This window comes from Lepidochelys kempii, chromosome 4 (assembly GCF_965140285.1).
Source record: "Lepidochelys kempii isolate rLepKem1 chromosome 4, rLepKem1.hap1, whole genome shotgun sequence".
Classification (NCBI taxonomy): Eukaryota; Metazoa; Chordata; order Testudines; family Cheloniidae; genus Lepidochelys; species Lepidochelys kempii.
Genome location: NC_136383.1, coordinates 79,425,786 through 79,446,023, shown reverse-complemented (window position 1 = coordinate 79,446,023; position 20,238 = coordinate 79,425,786). Strand labels below are relative to the sequence as shown.

At 43.0% G+C, this 20,238-nt stretch overlaps 1 protein-coding gene across 3 annotated transcripts in view; it reads left to right on the top strand.

The window, feature by feature from the left end:
* ACSL1 (acyl-CoA synthetase long chain family member 1) overlaps nucleotides 1–20,238 on the top strand; it is a 65,437-nt gene that overhangs the window by 34,311 nt on the left and 10,888 nt on the right. For 2 of the 3 annotated variants that reach the window (XM_073341795.2, XM_073341798.2), the window contains exons 8-14: nucleotides 1,865–1,897; nucleotides 2,079–2,130; nucleotides 2,857–2,930; nucleotides 6,441–6,518; nucleotides 10,610–10,744; nucleotides 11,506–11,640; nucleotides 14,700–14,795. In XM_073341795.2, coding sequence (XP_073197896.2) covers nucleotides 1,865–1,897; nucleotides 2,079–2,130; nucleotides 2,857–2,930; nucleotides 6,441–6,518; nucleotides 10,610–10,744; nucleotides 11,506–11,640; nucleotides 14,700–14,795 — 603 coding nt within the window. Of the gene's footprint in view, nucleotides 1–1,864; nucleotides 1,898–2,078; nucleotides 2,131–2,856; nucleotides 2,931–6,301; nucleotides 6,380–6,440; nucleotides 6,519–10,609; nucleotides 10,745–11,505; nucleotides 11,641–14,699; nucleotides 14,796–20,238 lie in introns of all 3 variants that reach the window. The other variant, XM_073341796.2, reaches the window with a different exon arrangement.

The following is a 20,238-nucleotide window of genomic DNA, read 5'->3' as shown; positions in this document are numbered from 1 at the left end:
GACCAGGCCTAAGGCTATGTCTACACTGCATTTTTAGCAGTAAGCACCAGTGTGGACAATGGTTTTTGTTGGGAGGAGATGCTCTCCTGCTGACAAAACTATTGCCCCTTGTTGGGGGTGGCTTTATTTTTTTTTGGCAGGAGAGCTTTCCTGCCTACAAAGAGAGCTCCTCTGCATGCCTTACAGTGGCAAGGTTTTGGCAGCACAGCTGCACTTCTGTAAACTGTGCGGTGTAGACATAGCCTAAGCCTTTAATTCAGGGCAGGGCCAGCCACAAGGAAATGTTCAGTGCTTATTTTCTTATACCTTGAGGTAAGGACCATGATGAAACTGACCCATAGAATTATTTCAGGTTTAAGACTGTTAACGTTTCAATCTGTCAAAAGATTGACTTATATGGGTTCTTTAACTACTGTCATTCCTAATTAAGATTAAAAACACTTGATTTTGAAACCTTTAAGCTCATTAACACTGAAATTCCACTCTCAAATATGCTTGGCTTTTAGCCATTTCCTCTACTACTGTTCAGAAGGGAAAACTTCAGGCTCTACCTTTTTCTAGATATTGGAACTTTTGTCAGCCTCTTTAGCCACAGGGTCAGACAAATCTCAAATGACAAGGGGCCACAATCCAAATAGGGATGCAGAGTCTAAGCCCTACTCCGTTCCCATTGTGGTGCAAAGGAAGCAGAAATCACTGCAAGCTCCCTTCCTAAACTCTGGAGTAGGGAGCATGGGGGATGGAGAAGAGTGGCTGGAGTGTGCTCTAGTTATCCCCAGCTGGCATATGGTGTGTACTCTAGGGGACTGCTGTCACCTAGTGTAAATTGGAAGAGTCCAAGCTGTTGTAACCTGGGCTATAGCTGAGAATCCACCCACCCCACCCCCTGGTTGCAATGAAGTTTCCTCTGCTTGGAGCTCCCCTAATGTGCCACTCCTATCTTGCTCTCCCTGGAGTTCCCACAGCCTGGTGAGTAATGAAGCATCTCTGCTTCATTGTTGGCAGGGAAGGAAGGAAGCTGGTAAGAGATTTTGGCACTTGTGTAGGGAAACAGTGGGAGGCAGTTGGGGAGAAGGTGCTCCCCACCTTGTAGTGACAGGCTGTCCCAAACACTTCCATTCAAAAGTCCCAGGGGAGCATCTTTCTAATTCATAAACAATAATCACTTCAACAGTAATACTTGAAGTCCACAGCATGGGCACCATCATGCTATAATAATTGATTTGTCTTCAAGGTGGTATTGGCATGATATTGGATGCTAAAGTCTTCTGTAACCTCTGACAGTAACACAATGATTAAAAAGTTAGTGCCCCATCTGCATTGATGAAGCATGTGAAATAAGGAGTCTGTTTTGAAAACAAAGTGCAGAATTAATGGTGACTTTAAAAATAGACTGTCATAATCTGGGACCAATGCTAAAAGGTACTTTCTCTTGAAAACGTCAACAATGGCTTTTGTTGCATTAAAGGTTGACCGTGCTGAATACACACATGCCATGGTCCACTAGATTAGAATAGGAGTGTGAACTGGTTGTTATAAAACTGAGAATTTAGGTGACATGCCTGTCTCCTCTGCCACGTGTAAATTGGAAACTATGCTTCATCTTATTCCACAGATCTTTGGTTTCTTAATAAATAAGATACTAAATTTACTGTTGTGTTCTTGAAGGGGCATTTTCAGGTCACTGTTTGCTTATTTGGTGCACAAGCATATGGCACTTAAAGTTCTGTTAAACTTTATTCCTTTATGGTCAAAAGTAACTAGCTTGGTGTCTAAATGACAAATGTTCTGAAATGGATAGTGATAGGGCATATTTTAAAGCAAATGTGGTTATCCTACTCATGTCTGTCTCCTAAATTTTTAGGAGGTGGGGAGAGCTCACAGACGAAAACCTGTGGTAAGTATCAAACTACCAAAAAGAGAACTGATCTGACATTATAACTCTGGCAGTCTTTAGATCAAAGTAAGGCACCAATGTGTCATCTTCTGTGGCTCAAAGTAAAATTGGTACTTTGATGGTTTTGTCCCTCAAAATCTCATTATACTGAACCAGCCAAACTTTTTTTTTTTTTTTAAAGCCTCCGAGTCCAGAAGATCTAGCAGTCATCTGTTTCACCAGTGGAACTACAGGTACACTTATGCTGGACTTTCTATATTCTACTTTTATGGACAAAGATCATTCAGTAGGCTCCTTACCACATGCTCAGTGTTTCTCCTTCTGCTTCAGCATTTCACCTGTTACAGCAGAAAGTAGTGGATGGCAAACTTGCTTTAGAACTTTCAGGGTTAGCCAATGGGAAGTTGAAGTACTTGACAAATAATTCCTGGAGACCAAAATGCACTTTCAGAAGTGAGGTATCAGGATTTGCTTGCTGCTAACACAGAGGATGAAGAGCTCTGTGTAGCCTGAAAGCTTGTGTCCTTCAACAGAATATCTTACCCCCTCCTTTTTTCTCAAAAACAATGAGACTTGTATTAAGAGAATTTGTAGGATTGAATTTAAAAGTTAAGACTTCAGTGTTTAAACTTTTTCAAATTCTTTCCAAAATCCCTTCCTTCTGAGATCTTCAGCTACCAAACATGGAAGATATTAAAGGCCTTCGGTCTCTCTTTATTCCTCAACTATTTGAACAGAACTGGTGCTGTCTAACTTTGCAAACCTGTTAACAATTCTATCCCTTCAAGTTTTACTTCATTCATACCATTAGTCTTTGTTTTAAATGTTGTGCATCTATCCATTAAAGCTCTTTCTAGACTTCCCTAGAGGTAAGTGATAAAGTGAATATTATCTCAACTTGATATTTTAATGTGTATAAACCCTTCACTGTTGCATTTTAATATTTATTTCCTCTTTAGGAAACCCCAAAGGAGCTATGATTACTCATCAAAATATAGTGAGCAATGCTTCAGCTTTTTTGAAAGCTACAGAGGTAAACTTAAAGGCTAAGTCATTCAACGTTTTCCAGACTCTTAGGGCTTTGCCCATAAGAAGGAAAGCCTTTTCAGAAAGAAATGGCATTGAAAATATCTAACACTGTTTTGCTAAGTTCTTTAGGCTCCTAAAGTCTGGCTGATACTACTTGAACCCATCTTATCAAAACTTCACCAGTATAAGATAGCTGTTCTGAAATTGGCAACTCCACACACTGAATTCCTGAAACTCCTGCTAATTGCTCTCCCATCCCCCAAAACATTAAAATAAAATATCAAATCAGTCTCCCTTGCTTAATCCATTGGTCAGTGACTGATTTGACAGCTTGCTATTTAGTGACTTCCCAGGCAAGAGATTGGTAAAGCTGCAAGCTTTAGACTAGTCCAAAAATCTGCATACATTTTTCTCATGTAGTTCCCTCTGACAGATGGGTTCCCCACATCTACACTGATCTCTGTGTAGAAATTATTGCAGTGACTTAAATTAGTGTCAAGGTGAAGCAAAGTCCTTCTAGACATCTTGGAGCTAATTCTATTAGGTCAGGGTTATAGTGCAAGTTGAACAATTGACGTATACCCTGAAACTTCCCCATCTGAAGGCTTGTCTCCATTTGCAAAAATGACAGCATCTAGTTTAGCTCCAGCTAAACACATGCGAGCTAATTCCAGTTCAAACTCCCTCTTACCTAATGTAAAGGTGGGGGTAATGCTTTTTAGCTATTTGAGATCTAGCCTAGGCTCCTACCCTCTTTTCAATAAAGACAAATCCTGAAAAAGGGTCAGATGAGATGGTTTCCCATATTCCTTTTGTCTGCTGCTCTCTTGCAATACAACAGGGTGAAAAACTAATTCCATTAAATTATGTAGTATGTTTTTCCACTGGCTCTCTAGAGCAGATCATAAAATAGCTTTCTCTAATTTTCCAAGTCTAATTTGGAGACTACTGTGCCTCTGGCCCAATGAGTTAAAAACAGGATGGCTAAAGTTATTTTATGGTCCATACCTTTGGAGAAGCAAATGCATGAGCCTGCAAGAAGCATAATGGTTCATACTCGCTGTTGGGTGCAGACTGACTAAAACCTAAATTTGCTGACCAGAAAAGCAAGCAGTTTTAGGATCATGCAAATATAGATGTAATCCAACTAACACAATCTTGGAACTTAGAAATATTAACTTGGCAAAATAAAGAACCAGGATATAGGACTTTCGGGGGGAGGGAACTTGCCCTGAGACAGTTTAATTTCAGAAGTGCTCTTAATTCACTCTGATCCCATTGAAGTCAGTGATTGATTTAGTTTCAACACTGAGCACTCATGAAAAACCCATCTTGAGGTTTTGGAGATGTATAACTGTGTTGCATTTCACCTTGATGTGGATGATAACTCAGGTGTGTGGAAGCTGGCCTTCAAAGCTGTCCAGGAATGACTTTTTCCTCTGTTCTGCAGTCTGCCACTTGGAGACCAAGCCCTGGTGCAAACCTACTAAAGCTATTCATAATGCAGAAGAAAAGGGGGCTGGGGGGCTCTGAGAGGACTTGTAGAATTAGAGAAATGTAGACCTTGAGTGGTCATCTGGTCCCTCCTCCCCATGTTGAGTCAGTATACCTATATGAAACTGTTCTTAAACCACCAATGACAAGTATTCCACAACCACCCTTTGTAACTTATTCCAGTACTTTGCTATCCTTATAGCTAGGTTAGTTTTTTCCTAATGTCTAAGTCTCCCTTGTTGCAGATTAAACCTATTACTACTTGTCCTACCTTCTGTGGACATGGAGAACAATAGATGACAGTCCTCTTCATAACTTATTTGAAACTTGAGTTCCCCATTGGTGGTGGTTAAGACTAAATGTAATCTGTAACTCTACACTGAAACACCTACATTCATTAGATGAAAGTAACTAGTCAACCTGGAACAGTTACCTAGTTAATGAGGCTGCTTAAATTGCAGGTGGTTTTGTTTTGATTCTGAAATAGCAAAGTAGTGACTCTAATCAATAAGGTGGCGTTTGCCTTCGATCAAACATGCTAATGCTTTTTTAAAGTGAGAAAACATTTGGGGGATTTCTAGAAATTAACAGTCCGTTTATATATCATGGTAAATTTGTTCCATTAAGTATCCACCTCCAGGCTGCAAGTAGGAACCCTGTCTTGGGTTGACAAGAATGGACAAGTGTTATAGGCAATATTGCTGAACTGTGGTGGCTTGTGCACTACTTCTGTTTACTCAGTGGTTCTCAGCCAGGGTTAGGTGTACCCCAGGGGTATGCAATGGCCTACCGGCGGGGGAGTACTCAAATCATCTAGATCACTGTTTCTCAATCTGAGGATTGTGACCCTGGGAGGGGCAGGGTTGCAGGACAGGTTTCGGAGGCTACAAGTGCAGGGCTGGCATTAGGGGATGCAAGAATGGCAATTGCGTGGGGGGGCCCCCATGAAGCTAAAGTACATGCTTAAGCCTCTGGCTTCAGATGAGGCTTGCATGTGAAAAACAGGCTCAAGTATCACAGTAAAATTGAAATATATATTGTACTTTGATTTATTTTATAATTGTATGGTAAAAATGGGGGGGGGAATATTGTTACAGGACATTATCGAAACTTTTATGTATGATTTTTGTAAGCAAGTAGTTTGAGGTGAAACTTGGGTACAGTAGTCTGGAAAGTTTTGAGAACCACTATGCTTATTCAAAAAGAAAAGGAGTACTTGTGGCACCTTTAGAGACTAACCAATTTATTTGAGCATAAGCTTTTGTGAGCTGCAGCTCACTTAAGCTTATGCTCAAATAAATTGGTTAGTCTCTAAGGTGCCACAAGTACTCCTTTTCTTTTTGCGAATATAGACTAACACGGCTGTTACTCTGAAACTGTTTACTATGCTTTAGCTACCTATTAGTCTGTTAGTGTACTTACAGTAAGTTGGGCAAAAACTTCTGAGTGGGATAAACAATGTCTCTTCCTACCCAAGGCACACCGCTTCAATCTTGTTCTTTTCAACATGTACATCTTCTGAGCACTTGACTACCCTTAATTGTCCCAAAAGTGACTTCCTCTATCCTTGTAGGATAAGGAAAGGGACAATTCTGAATGGCTGCTGTACACATCCCAACACTAACATCCAAAAGACAGAACTCAAATCTAAAACTTAGGTCAAATGTCTCATCCCAAAGCTATTTGGAACTTTCTTTGGTCAAAGTATGTAAAAGCCAAGAATACCTTTTTACAAATAAATAAATTTGAAGTCTGGGGTGTGTCCTAGAGTTGAGAAGTGTTACAATAAGCCTCTGCTACAAATTGTCATTAATTACTGTGAAAATTTAAGTCTGTTTCTCTCTCTCTCTCTCTCTCTCCTGCTTGGCATTTCCCTCACAGAAAGCAATCATTCCTGCTACAGAAGATGTTCTGATCTCATTCTTGCCCCTGGCCCATATGTTTGAAAGAATTGTGGAGGTAGGAATCTGCATGTACTATATTACTATTCAGAAATCTCACTTTTTTTTTTTTTTTACAGAGTGCATGTGTCTTGAACCCCAGTGACACACACATTTCCTTTTTGCCTCTTGCACACATGTTTGAAAGACTTGTCCAGGTAAGTGTCTGAAGGAAACAAATTGTTGTCCGGATGACGTGAGTATTGGGCATTTCACTTCCTGTTAACTACGAGCTTTAGCTTTACTGAAAAGTAGATATTTTCAGGAATAAGCTTATTAAGAACTATATAATGGAGCACTAGATCTTCTTTCAAAATACTTATACTGGCCACGATTCTTTCTCTAATGCAACTGGTACTGCATTGAAATGCCATGCTCTTCATTGGTAATTACCCTTAGCTAGCCATAATAGTCTGTGAATAGCTATGTTCTCAGATCATGCAAATTTAGGTTAAATTCAATGGAAAAACATCACCAGTTCCAAGAATCCCATTTCCAAGAAGTGATGGTGGGATTTTCGCTTTTGACCTCATAATGGACAAGTGCCTCCATTCTTCCAGAAAGTGAGATTTTTGGAGTTGGTGGTTTTTCATTGGATTTTTAAAATGCTAATGAAACTTGGAGCTGCTAGGCCATGCTGTCTGATAATTTGGCAAAGTCCTAGGACCCCTAATTTGGGGGATAAGGGATTTGACAGAACTCTATTTATAAAAATAGTCTGGACTGTGTAATCAAGAACTCGGTGAAGGCCATAAACACTAACATTGGGGTGCTGGAGCAATTTATATAGTGGGGGTGCTGGAGCAATTTATATAGTGGGGGTGCTGAGAACCATTGAACCAAACTGTAAACCCTGCATGGGTAACTCTTGACCCTATTTCATGAAGGGAGGCTGAAGTGGAGACTAGTCAGACCAAATAAATGATGGCCTATATCATCAGTAGGTAATGCATGCAATACAGAAGTATGGCGTTATAGTAGAGTGTGTCAGTAGTCTGCATAACAGTGACTTGGGGTACCAAGCTGCTTAAGATGGGGGTGGGCAGGTGTTATGAAGGCAGATAGCAATTTGGAATATCCAGGTCTTATTTAAGACTTCAGAGTTGGGTTACATTTGAGTCTGAATTTTTCCAGCTTTCAGGTGTCTGTTGCAGTTTAAAAACCATTAAGGCCTTTCCCTTGGTTTAGTTGCAATATTAACTCTGAAGGTCTTAATATTTAGAGTGCAAGAGGCTGGGAGTGCTGCTGGTGTGACATGAGTGCAGGTAGGGGGAAGAGTTCTCAAGGGTGGAATTGCGGGGTGGGGGCGACTGATTCAGTATGAAGAGGCTATTGCCACTGTAAAATTGAGTAGTGGTTATTGAAACTCAGTTCTACCAACACTTATTCTCATTGCTTAAAGTGTAGCAGCCAGCTTGCTAGAGCAAACTATCTGAACTGGTTGTCCCTGTAGTACACCGGCTTTCTCCTAGTTCAGCAATCTGTATTGGCTTGCAAAATCACAAGTAGTCTGAAGACTTAAGCAGCTAACCAGACAGATGGGAAGTTGTGATGTAAACAGATCTTTCACAGGATAAAAACCTGTACTTGAGTGCTATGTAGTCCAGGTATTCATAAGAAACCCAGAGTACTCTGCTTTAAAGTTATCTTGACAGACACATTGCTCATTTAAGTTCCTTCTAAATACATTCAAAGTAATGGTTTTGAGTTTCTAGCTCTTCCTTTTGTCTAAGGAAACACAATTTGGAGCCCAGAAATTTTGTAATTCAGATCTGTCCCCCAAATTTCATGGTGGTGGGAGGTAATTGGGCTTCCACTTGGACCATGCATCCAACATTTCTAGGCTGAAATCTAGTCTACCTCCTAATTTCAGATCTAGAAAAGGTTTAACTGTGTGGAGCTGTTGGTGTACTTATATTTGACTCCACTACTTCAATAGTTGGAAAGCTTTTCCAGAATGAGGTCACTGTTACCACCTCCAGTTATAAAAACTACATAAACTGCCTATACAGCCATTCATCTCAACTGAATCTTGTGCTGGGGGAATGCAGACTTTCATTTGTTCCTATCAGCGTTGGAGTCAAATGTTGATTACACACGTGGCAACTCCTTGGGCTACCACTTAACTAATAGTAACCCTATTCTAGCACACCACTATGAATGATTAACGAGAACACCTTGGCCCATTCAGGCATGGGAAACCATAAGGCTTATTCTAGGCAAAACCGCTTCTCTTGGCCCAACAGTCTTCAAAATCCTTTGCTGACTTGGCTGGGGGCAGCAAGTAGGAAAAACTATGGGGGAAAAATGGCACCTTGCCATCCATTGTAGGTATATCACCTGAAATAAGTTGAATAGTAAACAAATGACAAGACAAGTTAGCCATGCTAATTTATTCATCGTGGTATGCAGTCGTTACAACATTTTCTTGCTTAAGGGTGGTGTAGGGAATGAGTGAAAGAATGGGTGGCCTCAAAAAGAAACCAGTGTGAAGTAAGAAACATATTAGCCAGTTTATTCTAAGACTTAAGCTGGGTAAAATGTGCAGCAGCCATCACTAGAGCTACAGTCTGAATCTCAAGAGTTTCCTTCTTCCCCTGGCAGCCTGGACATTAGGTCTCTATTCCTGCTTCTCTGTCCTCTTCTTCCTTAAATCACAGGGTACCACTCTGGCTGGAAAGACCCTGACAGCCAGCTGCTGAGTATGCAGCAACTTGACTGTTAGCTATCCAGTAGGAACAACAGGTCCAGTGTGGGAAGGATTTAGTGGCAGTGGGACTCTGCATTTGGGTAGGGTACAGAGGACTTAATGAGGGAAAACAAGAGGGCTTTCAGTTGCTGGTGAGGAGAGAAGCCTTCCCTTCCCACCGTAGAGAGGAGAACTGATATTTCTGAAAAACAGGAATGCCCTGTTCTCGACAGTACTCAGTCTCTATTGAAAAGCTGGTCCTGAGTCTTGTAAACCCCAGCAGACTCTACCTACTGCAGACTCTGGTCACCTGAAAAAACTGTAGACCAATGAACTTGGCAGACTGAGTACACTGACACCTTATGCAGGTGGTTGGTGACTCTGCCTGAACTGATGTGCAGGGGAAGAATGCACTATATAGTAGCAGAACATGGGTGTGGGGTGCGGGATGTTGAGCCTATATTGCAGGGCTGGGGGTAGGGGGAGAGGAAAAAGACAAATCTGAGGGCAAGGAAAGAAAAGCATAGAAAACCACCCAAGAGAAGGTACAGCCAACAGCAAGAATCAGTAGGGAGACCATTTGGGGGGGGGGGGAAAGGGACATACAGGATAAACTATAACAAGGGGGTGGGATTAGAGAGGGAAAACAGGGGTTCATTGTAGTTCTATTTCCTTCCCTGTTTTTAGCCCAAAGGGGGGAGTGAGCTTGCTTTCCTCAAGGAGGGGGAAGGGGAAGAGTAGGCATTTCTCCTGTTGCCAGAATTGACCCAGGCCCATCTCTACCATCCACCCCCTTCAATCCATCCTCCTGCGTTTCGGTTTACCTGCCCCCGTTCCACAGAAGTATAAAACAAGTGGTGAAGACAAGCATCCATATTGTCAGTCAGACAATGTGCTACCTTAAGTGCAGACGTGGGAATTTCTTGACCTACAGTAGGGAAGCCAAGCAAATGGGAACAGACATTCTGCTTCATAGTTGGTTTCAGTATTTTAATAGGTGGGTCTAGAGTTCCTGTAGTCACAAGTATATCTTTGCCACTGCCTGCTTTTCAATCCCTGCCACTGCTTGCCTACCTGGCCAGTGCTCTCCAGCCACTGTGGTTTACTTCTGCTGTTAGTGGGATAAGGCATGTGAGGAGCCTGACTTAAGGTCCCTGGCCTGCCTCTGCAGCTTAGAATCCTAGGACTGGAAGGGACCTCAAGAGTTCGTCTAGTCCAGTCCCCTTCACTCATGGCAGGACTAAGTATTCTCATTCTAAATCATTCCTGACAGGTGTTCGTCTAACCTGCTCTTAAAAATCTCCAGTGATGGAGATGCCTTGTCTCCCTTGGTGCTTCATCTTTCCTGTCCTACCCTGAAATGAAACACTTCTCCAGAGGCTCCCTCCCACCACCACTTCCCAATTGTTATAGTGGAGCTGAAGACTTAAGAGGACTTGGCATGGGTGGGGTGGCAGCTGCCAAGACTAGAGAAGATACTGGATCATCAGTTTAGCCTGCTCTAAATGTATCTCTTTAACTATAGCTCATGTACTAAAAGCAGTTTTACTGTCTTAACAGTGTGTGATTCTCTGCCATGGAGCTCGGATAGGATTCTTCCAGGGGGACATCAGACTACTTATGGATGACTTAAAAACACTGCAGCCAACTATATTTCCTGTAGTACCAAGATTGCTGAACAGGATGTTTGACAAAGTAAGTCCAGTAGCATTAATCTAAAACTTGACAAATTAAACTGAAAACCACTTTCCAAAAGCTGTGCCAATAGTGGGGTAGGACTTGCTAGCCATCAAAACCTGGGATGGGTCATTAATTTCTAAAACATATGCCTGCATATACAGTACTGTTTAAATCCCTAGAGAGTTAGGTTAACTGTAGTTAATGGTTGGCTGTTAGATATCCCTAGAAAGGCAGCATGTTCTGGTGGAGACCAGACTGAATCAAACCTGGGTTCTAGTCACTAGCAGAGTTGTACCTCCTGTGTGGCGTTGAGCAGATCACTTAGGGCTTCGCTTCATAAACACTTAGGTCATGGCAAGATGAGGTGTAAATCTATTCCATGCTAGCCTGATGTGTACTAAGTATTTATGTGCATGCTGCTGACATGCACTAGAAGTTCCTCAGTGTACTCTGATCTACCCTGGTTTCAAAGCAGGGTAGGTCAACGCTAATGAACTGTTGGTGCATGTCAGCAGAGTCCATGTGAATAATTAGCACAAATCAGGCTAGTGCATGATAGATTTACACCTGATCTTACTATGAATTAGTCATGTAGACAAGCATTTTGCCTCTCTGTATCTTAAGTCTTCCATCTGGGATAAAATACTTCTCAGTAAAGGCTTCTGAGAAAATTTTTTTTTTTTTTTTTTTTAAAAAGACTTTGTGCTTTCCCATAAGGATAAAGGAACACTGTCTTACGAACTTTCTAATACAAGATTTAACTTCTTTCATATTAGATCTTTGGACAAGCCAATACTTCACTGAAAAGGTGGATCCTGGACTTTGCTTCCAAGAGGAAAGAAGCAGAACTTAGAAGTGGCATAATTAGAAAGAACAGCCTGTGGGATAAACTGATCTTCCGCAAAATACAGGTATGCTTGAAACGGTCTCTGCTCACACATAAAAATTCTCATGTTATAAATCTTTGGAGGATTACTCCTTATTAGTTCTAGTGCAAAGAAACATTATGAAATAGATTCTCCTGAAACAAATCTGTCTTGCTTCAGACAGGCAAACAAATAGCATAGAATATCTGAGTAATCTCTTTTCTCTACAATACATGTTGATAACTGTGTGCTGTACAAAGGTCTCAAATCTTCAGTAATCTCACTTGACTATCCTTTCTCTATTAGACTCTTTAGGCTCTCTGAAGTGCATTAAACTGTGAGACTTCCTACCAGTGTCCTAGCTGAGTGGTTAACATCTAAGATATTTGCATCTAGTGACCTTGAAATCACTGTATCCAAAGCACTTTCTAATAACTGAACTGTAGGCATCAGACTATAATCACTCAATGTGAATGAGGGAGTGATTAGCTGGGACTCCCTTCAGCCTGGGTAAAGGATGTCTTAGCCATTCAAGAACCTATGGCTATATATGAAACTCAAAGTAAGCGGTTTGTACTTTTGGTAGTGACTCGTCATTTTAATCCTAGATGACCTGCGTCACTGACTGCCCCTCCATACTGTAACACTGATGTCTAGCATGGTTAATCAGAGCAGTTTCACTCCCTCCCATCCTCCCTACAGTAGGACTGCTGCAAAGCCAAATCCCACAGAGGGGGCCATGGCTTTGGGCTCTGCAGACTCAGTTGTCTGTGTGTGCCAGAGATGCAGTAACAGCACAGTGTGGTCTTTGTGGACAGTGATTGTAGAAAATGGCTGCAAATAACTGAGTTTAGTGCATGAGCATAAAGCATGTCAAGAAAAAGGTAGTTCCTCCTTCTAGAACAGGATACCTTTCAAAACTAGACGTGAGTGCCCAGCACTCCTGTGACTCGTATTGGGCGGGGAGGAAGACTTAGAATCATAGAATATCAGGGTTGGAAGGGACCCCAGAAGGTCATCTAGTCCAACCCCCTGCTCAAAGCAGGACCAATTCCCAGTTAAATCATCCCAGCCAGGGCTTTGTCAAGCCTGACCTTAAAAACCTCTAAGGAAGGAGATTCTTCCACCTCCCTAGGTAACGCATTCCAGTGTTTCACCACCCTCTTAGTGAAAAAGTTTTTCCTAATATCCAATCTAAACCTCCCCCACTGCAACTTGAGACCATTACTCCTCGTTCTGTCATCTGCTACCATTGAGAACAGTCTAGAGCCATCCTCTTTGGAACCCCCTTTCAGGTAGTTGAAAGCAGCTATCAAATCCCCCCTCATTCTTCTCTTCTGCAGGCTAAACAATCCCAGCTCCCTCAGCCTCTCCTCATAACTCATGTGTTCCAGTCCCCTAATCATTTTTGTTGCCCTTCGCTGGACTCTCTCCAATTTATCCACATCCTTCTTGAAGTGTGGGGCCCAAAACTGGACACAGTACTCCAGATGAGGCCTCACCAATGTCGAATAGAGGGGAACGATCACGTCCCTCGATCTGCTCGCTATGCCCCTACTTATACATCCCAAAATGCCATTGGCCTCCTTGGCAACAAGGGCACACTGCTGACTCATATCCAGCTTCTCGTCCACTGTCACCCCTAGGTCCTTTTCCGCAGAACTGCTGCCTAGCCATTCGGTCCCTAGTCTGTAGCTGTGCATTGGATTCTTCCATCCTAAGTGCAGGACCCTGCACTTATCCTTATTGAACCTCATCAGATTTCTTTTGGCCCAATCCTCCAATTTGTCTAGGTCCTTCTGTATCCTATCCCTCCCCTCCAGCGTATCTACCACTCCTCCCAGTTTAGTATCATCCGCAAATTTGCTGAGAGTGCAATCCACACCATCCTCCAGATCATTTATGAAGATATTGAACAAAACCGGCCCCAGGACCGACCCTTGGGGCACTCCACTTGATACCGGCTGCCAACTAGATATGGAGCCATTGATCACTACCCGTTGAGCCCGACAATCTAGCCAGCTTTCTACCCACCTTGTAGTGCATTCATCCAGCCCATACTTCCTTAACTTGCTGACAAGAATACTGTGGGAGACCATGTCAAAAGCTTTGCTAAAGTCAAACAATACATCCACTGCTTTCCCTTCATCCACAGAACCAGTAATCTCATCATAAAAGGCGATTAGATTAGTCAGGCATGACCTTCCCTTGGTGAATCCATGCTGGCTGTTCCTGATCACTTTCCTCTCATGCAAGTGCTTCAGGATTGATTCTTTGAGGACCTGCTCCATGATTTTTCCAGGGACTGAAGTGAGGCTGACTGGCCTGTAGTTCCCAGGATCCTCCTTCTTCCCTTTTTAAAGATTGGCACTATATTAGCCTTTTTCCAGTCATCCGGGACTTCCCCGGTTCGCCACGAGTTTTCAAAGATAATGGCCAATGGCTCTGCAATCACAGCCACCAATTCCTTCAGCACTCTCGGATGCAACTCGTCCGGCCCCATGGACTTGTGCACGTCCAGCTTTTCTAAATAGTCCCTAACCACCTCTATCTCCACAGAGGGCTGGGCATCTCTTCCCCATTTTGTGATGCCCAGCGCAGCAGTCTGGGAGCTGACCTTGTTAGTGAAAACAGAGGCAAAAAAAGCATTGAGTACATTAGCTTTTTCCACATCCTCTGTCACTAGGTTGCCTCCCTCATTCAGTAAGGGGCCCACACATTCCTTGGCTTTCTTCTTGTTGCCAACATACCTGAAGAAACCCTTCTTGTTACTCTTGACATCTCTGGCTAGCTGCAGCTCCAGGTGCGATTTGGCCCTCCTGATAACATTCCTACATGCCCGAGCAATATTTTTATACTCTTCCCTGGTCATATGTCCAACCTTCCACTTCTTGTAAGCTTCTTTTTTATGTTTAAGATCCGCTAGGATTTCACCATTAAGCCAAGCTGGTCGCCTGCCATATTTACTATTCTTTCGACTCATTGGGGTGGTTTGTCCCTGTAACCTCAACAGGGATTCCTTGACTTCTGACAATCTCTCATTAAAATGCTGTTAGTGTCCGGAATACCTTGTCTGTCTGTATGTGTGTGGTTTGTTTTTTTAGGCAAGTCTGGGAGGAAAAGTAAGACTAATGATCACCGGAGCAGCTCCTGTGTCTGCAAGTGTACTGACCTTCCTAAGAGCAGCTCTTGGTTGTCAGGTGAGTTCAGGTTTCAGAGACCAGATTGCATGCATTCATGTCTGAGCACTGTATACAGTACTAAACGCTGGCTGGAAATATACTATTAGGAGCTTGCAACAAGAGCTTTATTAAGGCTTTTGCTGTTTTGGTCAATTTGCTCTAATGCAATACATTCTAGCAATGGTGCACTCCAGGTAGAGTGACTACATTGACTAATGACTATTGTTAGAACTGTACATGAAAGCTGAGGCAGAGACACATTTATAAACTACACATCTCAGAATTCACAGCTCACGTTTATCACTAGAGCTCTCTGATAATCCAGCTGCTTTCTCTGGTGTCTTAATATCCTTAGCAGCACCCTTAAAGTGTCTTTGTACTATGAAAAGACATGCCAATGGTGGCATGAGATTCCATGGGTTTTTTCTTTCCTTTCCCACTCCATATCAAATGTGACCTGTTTCCAAGTCACTCTTCTAAATGACAGTCTTTGGATCTAAAATTCTGGCTGGGTTTCCTTCTAACTGGTGTATACTCCAACTAAACCTCAAACACTTGAGTTGGATCTGGGTAACTAGTGTCAATGTGAGGCTGAAATATCCCCATTTAACTCTGGGAGCATTTAAAAGGCTGGCAGTTTAAAACACACAAACACCACGAAGAATCATGAGTAGGAATAGAGGTGTTTTTTACCTCTATATTTGGCACTGGAAATTAATAATAGGCTCTTCAGCCTAGCAGAAAAAGGTATAACACAATCCAGTGGCTAGAAGTTGAAGTTAAACCAATTTCAGGCTGGAAATAAGACTTATTTTTTTAAGTGAGGAATTAACAATTGGAACAGTTTACCAAGGGTTGTGGAGGATTCTCACTGACAACTTTTTAAATCAAGACTGGATATTTTTCTAGAAGGTATGCTCTAGGAGAGTTGTGGAAGTTCTTTGGTCTGTGCTATACAAGAGGTCAGACTAGATAACCACAATGATCCCTTCTGGCCTTTGAATCTATGAAGGGAATTGGCTGTCGGCAAAAATGTTCTTAACCAGGCCACGTTAACAGTTGGGCTCAGTGTTTTGCCGTTCTGCTACAGAACTGTAGCTCGTCTGCAGCAGGCAGATGTGGGGGCAGGACATGCAAGGGAGGATGCAGAATTCCTGTGGCTCTGACTTGATGGGATCCTGACTTCTCTTCTAAGAATGAAGATTTAATGCACAAAAAATAGAGGTGGTCATGACAGCACCCTCCAGGGCCTCTTAAATTAGTAAAGCTGTAGCACTAGTACTCTGTGCCATCTAGAAATTTTACTAGCTGGGGGAAATCAAACACCTATTTTACTCCTACGAAATAGGTTCTGTTGGAGTAAGCGCTTTTCAGGGAAAAACTCCCTCTGAATCCAAACTTTGCCAAATCCAGTTTGTTCAAGTGGTAGTCCTTATGCTTATTTCACACCTGGTACACATTGAGCCCCATTGCACCTCAGACCAGAGATTTGAGGCAAGTAGTGGCCATTGGTCCAGGAAGGACTGAAAACTTTGAAAATATCTTCTGAGGTAATCTGTCCTATCCTCAATCCCCCTCTTTATCAGGCATGGTCCTCCTTAGACACGTCAACACCAGAACACCAGAAATCACTTTGAGGAGAAGAGGATCCTACCCTTCTGTCTGCAAATCAGAGCATGTTTCCAATTGTGGAACAAGACCAATCCAATTTTCTAGCCAAGCCTTCCCCTAGAGGGAATCAAGCCCAGACAGAACCCATAGGAGGTCTTGGAGCATCCTCCTTCTCGTTATGACTACCCAGGGGACCATAGGTACCCTATGGCTTGGGGGTGGAGGTGGCTGGTTGAGCCTTCATTTTAGCCTTACTGGGCTCCTTGGGATTCATGTAAAAGATGACCTGGATCTGTGCAAGAATCTCACTGATCCTTCTCTCCCAGCCAATATCAATCTGCTCTGTCAGTTTCCAGAGGAAGAAGTCAAACTGGATCCACCAGTCCTGATGGATGTCATCCTCCTCACCTGATGAGGCAGTTGCTCAATCATTCCCTCCCCTGCCTGATGACCACACCCAGTATCAAGAACTGTTAAAGGGTGGTAGTCAAACTCCAGATACCACTTGAGGAGGTCTAGGACACACAACATGGTCTACTGGACATTCTACAACACTCTGGCCCCAGTAGAATCTCCCAGTCAGAGGCCATTTTGGAATCCATGGGTCTCTGCCATATCCCTGCCTCCTATACCCCTATCTTGGAAAGGCCTAAGAAGTGTTTTCCATGCCAGCTAAAGGGGTGGAATTCTTATTTACCCGCTCGGTCTTCAACTCGTAATTGGTGCAGGCAGCTACAGAGAGGTCCATGATACAGCACCAAGTCTGCTCCACCTGGCAAAGGCACTAAATGCCTTGACCTCATGGGGAGGAGGGTATTCATCAGCTAGTTTCCAATTGAGTTGCTAACTACCAAATATTATTAGCAAAATATGATTTTTCTGGAATTCAGAGACAAACTTCCCCAGGAAGACAAGGCTCAGTTCCAAGCTCTCATGGGTTGGTGTCTGAGAGAACTTCAAGCAGCAGTGGACACAACTGACTTTGCATCTAGAGTCATCACCACAGCTGTAGTCATGAGGCATGACTCGTGGCTTCACTCTTTGGGGTTCCCCAAGGAGCTCCAGAATATCAGAGAAGCCTGGCACTTTGATTAATCTGAACTCTTCAATTAGACTGACAAGTCCTCCCTCTCGCTCTGGTCCCCAGCCTTGTTGACAACACACAAACAAACCTACAGACCCAGACATCTTCCTTCCTTTCACCCCTTGCTCCTCCCCACCCCAGCACTTTATCACCAAAGCCCTTATACATCACCACACAAACTGTGATGGGTTGGATTACAGAAACCCCTTTGGGACTGCCACCTGATATGCAGAGACTACCTCTGCCCCCCTTTTTCCCTGCCAGCTAGGGACCTCAGTGCCCTGCCTGGTTGTGCCGGACATGCTAGCCTGCTACAGACAGACCCAGGTCTGAACCATGTCCCCCAAAAGCTGCAGGCTTAAGTTAAAACAGCTTAAGAAGTGCTCCTGTTGCCAGCACTCAGATGCTCAACTCCCAATGGGGTCCAAACCTGAAATAAATCAGTTTTACCCTGTATAACCTTTATACAGGGTAAACTCATAAATTGTTCACCCTCTATAACACAGAGAGATGCACAGCTGTTTGCCCCCCTGGCATACTTTGGGTTAATAAGTAAAAAGTGACTTTATTAAATACAAAAAGTAGGATGTAAGTGGTTCCAAGTAATAACAGACAGAACAAAGTGAATTACCAAGCAAAATAAAATAAAACATGCAAGTCTAAGCCTAATACAGTAAGAAAACTAAATACAGATAAAATCTCATCCTCAGATGTTTCAATAAGCTTCTGTCACAGACTGGACACCTTCCTACTCTGGGCACAAACCTTTCCCCTGGTACAGCCCTTGTTCCAGCTCAGGTGGTAGCTAGGGGATTTCTCATGACTGCAGTCCCCTTATATAGCTTTTGCATAAGGTGGGACTCCTTTGTCCCTCTCTGGGTTCCTACCCCTTCTTGTAAATAAGTACCAGGTTAAAGATGGATTCCAGTTCAGGTGACATGATCACATGTCACTGTAAGACTTCATTTAACCACTTGCCAGCATACAGGAAGACTCACCAGTAAACAGAGCCATCTACAGTCAATTGTCCTAGTTGATGGGAGCCATTAAGATTCCAAGCCACCATTAATGGCCCACACTTTACATATTTACAATAGGACCTCAGTTATATTTCATATTTCCAGTTTCAGATACAAGTGATACATTTATACAAATAGGATGAGCACACTCAGTAGATCATGATTTTACAAAAATATCTGAGTGTGAATATAATAACTGGAATATGTGTCATGCAAAAGGTCTGTTCTAAGGTATCATTACAAAGCTTATAAGTGCAATGTCACACAAACAACCAAGGTTTCAAAGACCCAGGTACATAGCTTCCTCCACCTCTACAACCACTGCCCAGCCCCACCTGTCATCCAAGGGTTTCTTTTGATGGGATGCCTAAGGACCATGTGTCATATTGATGCCAGTCACATTGCCCCCAAACCTTTGGTAGCTGCCTTACTTCACACAATTTGGAGGCGGTAACAGACAAGTGGGTACTAGAAATCCATCCAGTTGGGCTATACACTTGAGTTCTCATCTCTGTCCCTTACCATTCGCTTCTTTGGGACCACTCGCATGGGGACATCCTTTGTAGGAAGGTGAGTGGCCCAGAGAGGGGGGGCCATAGAGCAAGTGCCATCCTGATTCCAATGGAAGGGCTCGTACTCCCCATAGATCCCAAGAAAAACAGACTAGGTTGAGAATTGGTCTCCATTTCAATGAAATACCTTTAGTCGCAAATCAAAATTTTTGTAATTCCCTCCCTGGAGGAGAACACGTTGGTTTGCAGCCCTTGACATGAAAAAGGCTTGCTTTCATGAGGATGTTCACCATTTCCCCCAGAACATTTCTCAGATTCATGGTATAACAAGAGCGCTGCAAGTTCAGAATACTCCCATTTAGGTTAATGACAGAACCCATAGTTGTCATGAAAGTCTGCTCTGTGGTAGCAGCCCAGAGGAGATGCAACATCTACTCCGTCTTCCCATATCTGTATGACTGGCTCCTAACAAGCAGATCGAGCTAAGAGGTCCATTCTTCCTCTAACTTCTGATATCATTGGAGTTCTACATAAACAAATGCAAGTCCACTTTGACTTCCGCTAGGAGTGACCCTAGACTTATCCTCAGGAAAGGCTTACCACCCCATAGACAGACTTCAGTCTGTGGGCAGCCTGATAAATCAAGTCCCCCTCAGACCTCGCACCCCAATCAGGGTCTGTCTTTCCCTGCTTGGCCATATTTATATACATAACATCACTTGCCAGCCTCCACCTCTGTTGCCTAAGGGCTTGGCTTTGGTCTGCTTTATTCACTGGACAAAGACAACCTGTATTTCAGGGTAGCAGTCAGTCTTGTAAAAGGTCAATCTATCATATAACAGACAAAATGGGAATAGGTGCAGGTAGGAGGTCCATCTCTCCCACCCATAAGATGGGGAATCCATATGGACAGTCACAGTGGACACGGCACATGCATTCCATGGGAGGCCAGAATGCATGTCTGCTGAAGGTGACGGCAGCCTGCAGTGCATTCATCCCCCTCGTATGGTAACATCACATCCAGATAGTCATGTTGTCTGATGCTGGCTCTTATAAAAACAGGGCAATGAGATTTCTGTATACATAGAGGAAGGAATTTATGGAACTGGTGCATCCAGAACCACATCACTCATCAACATACCTACCAGGTATGCAGAATACTCTAGGAGACAATCTCAGCAGGCGCTCCTCTGCAGACCACAAATGGGAAACTTATAATTGTCATGACCAAAATC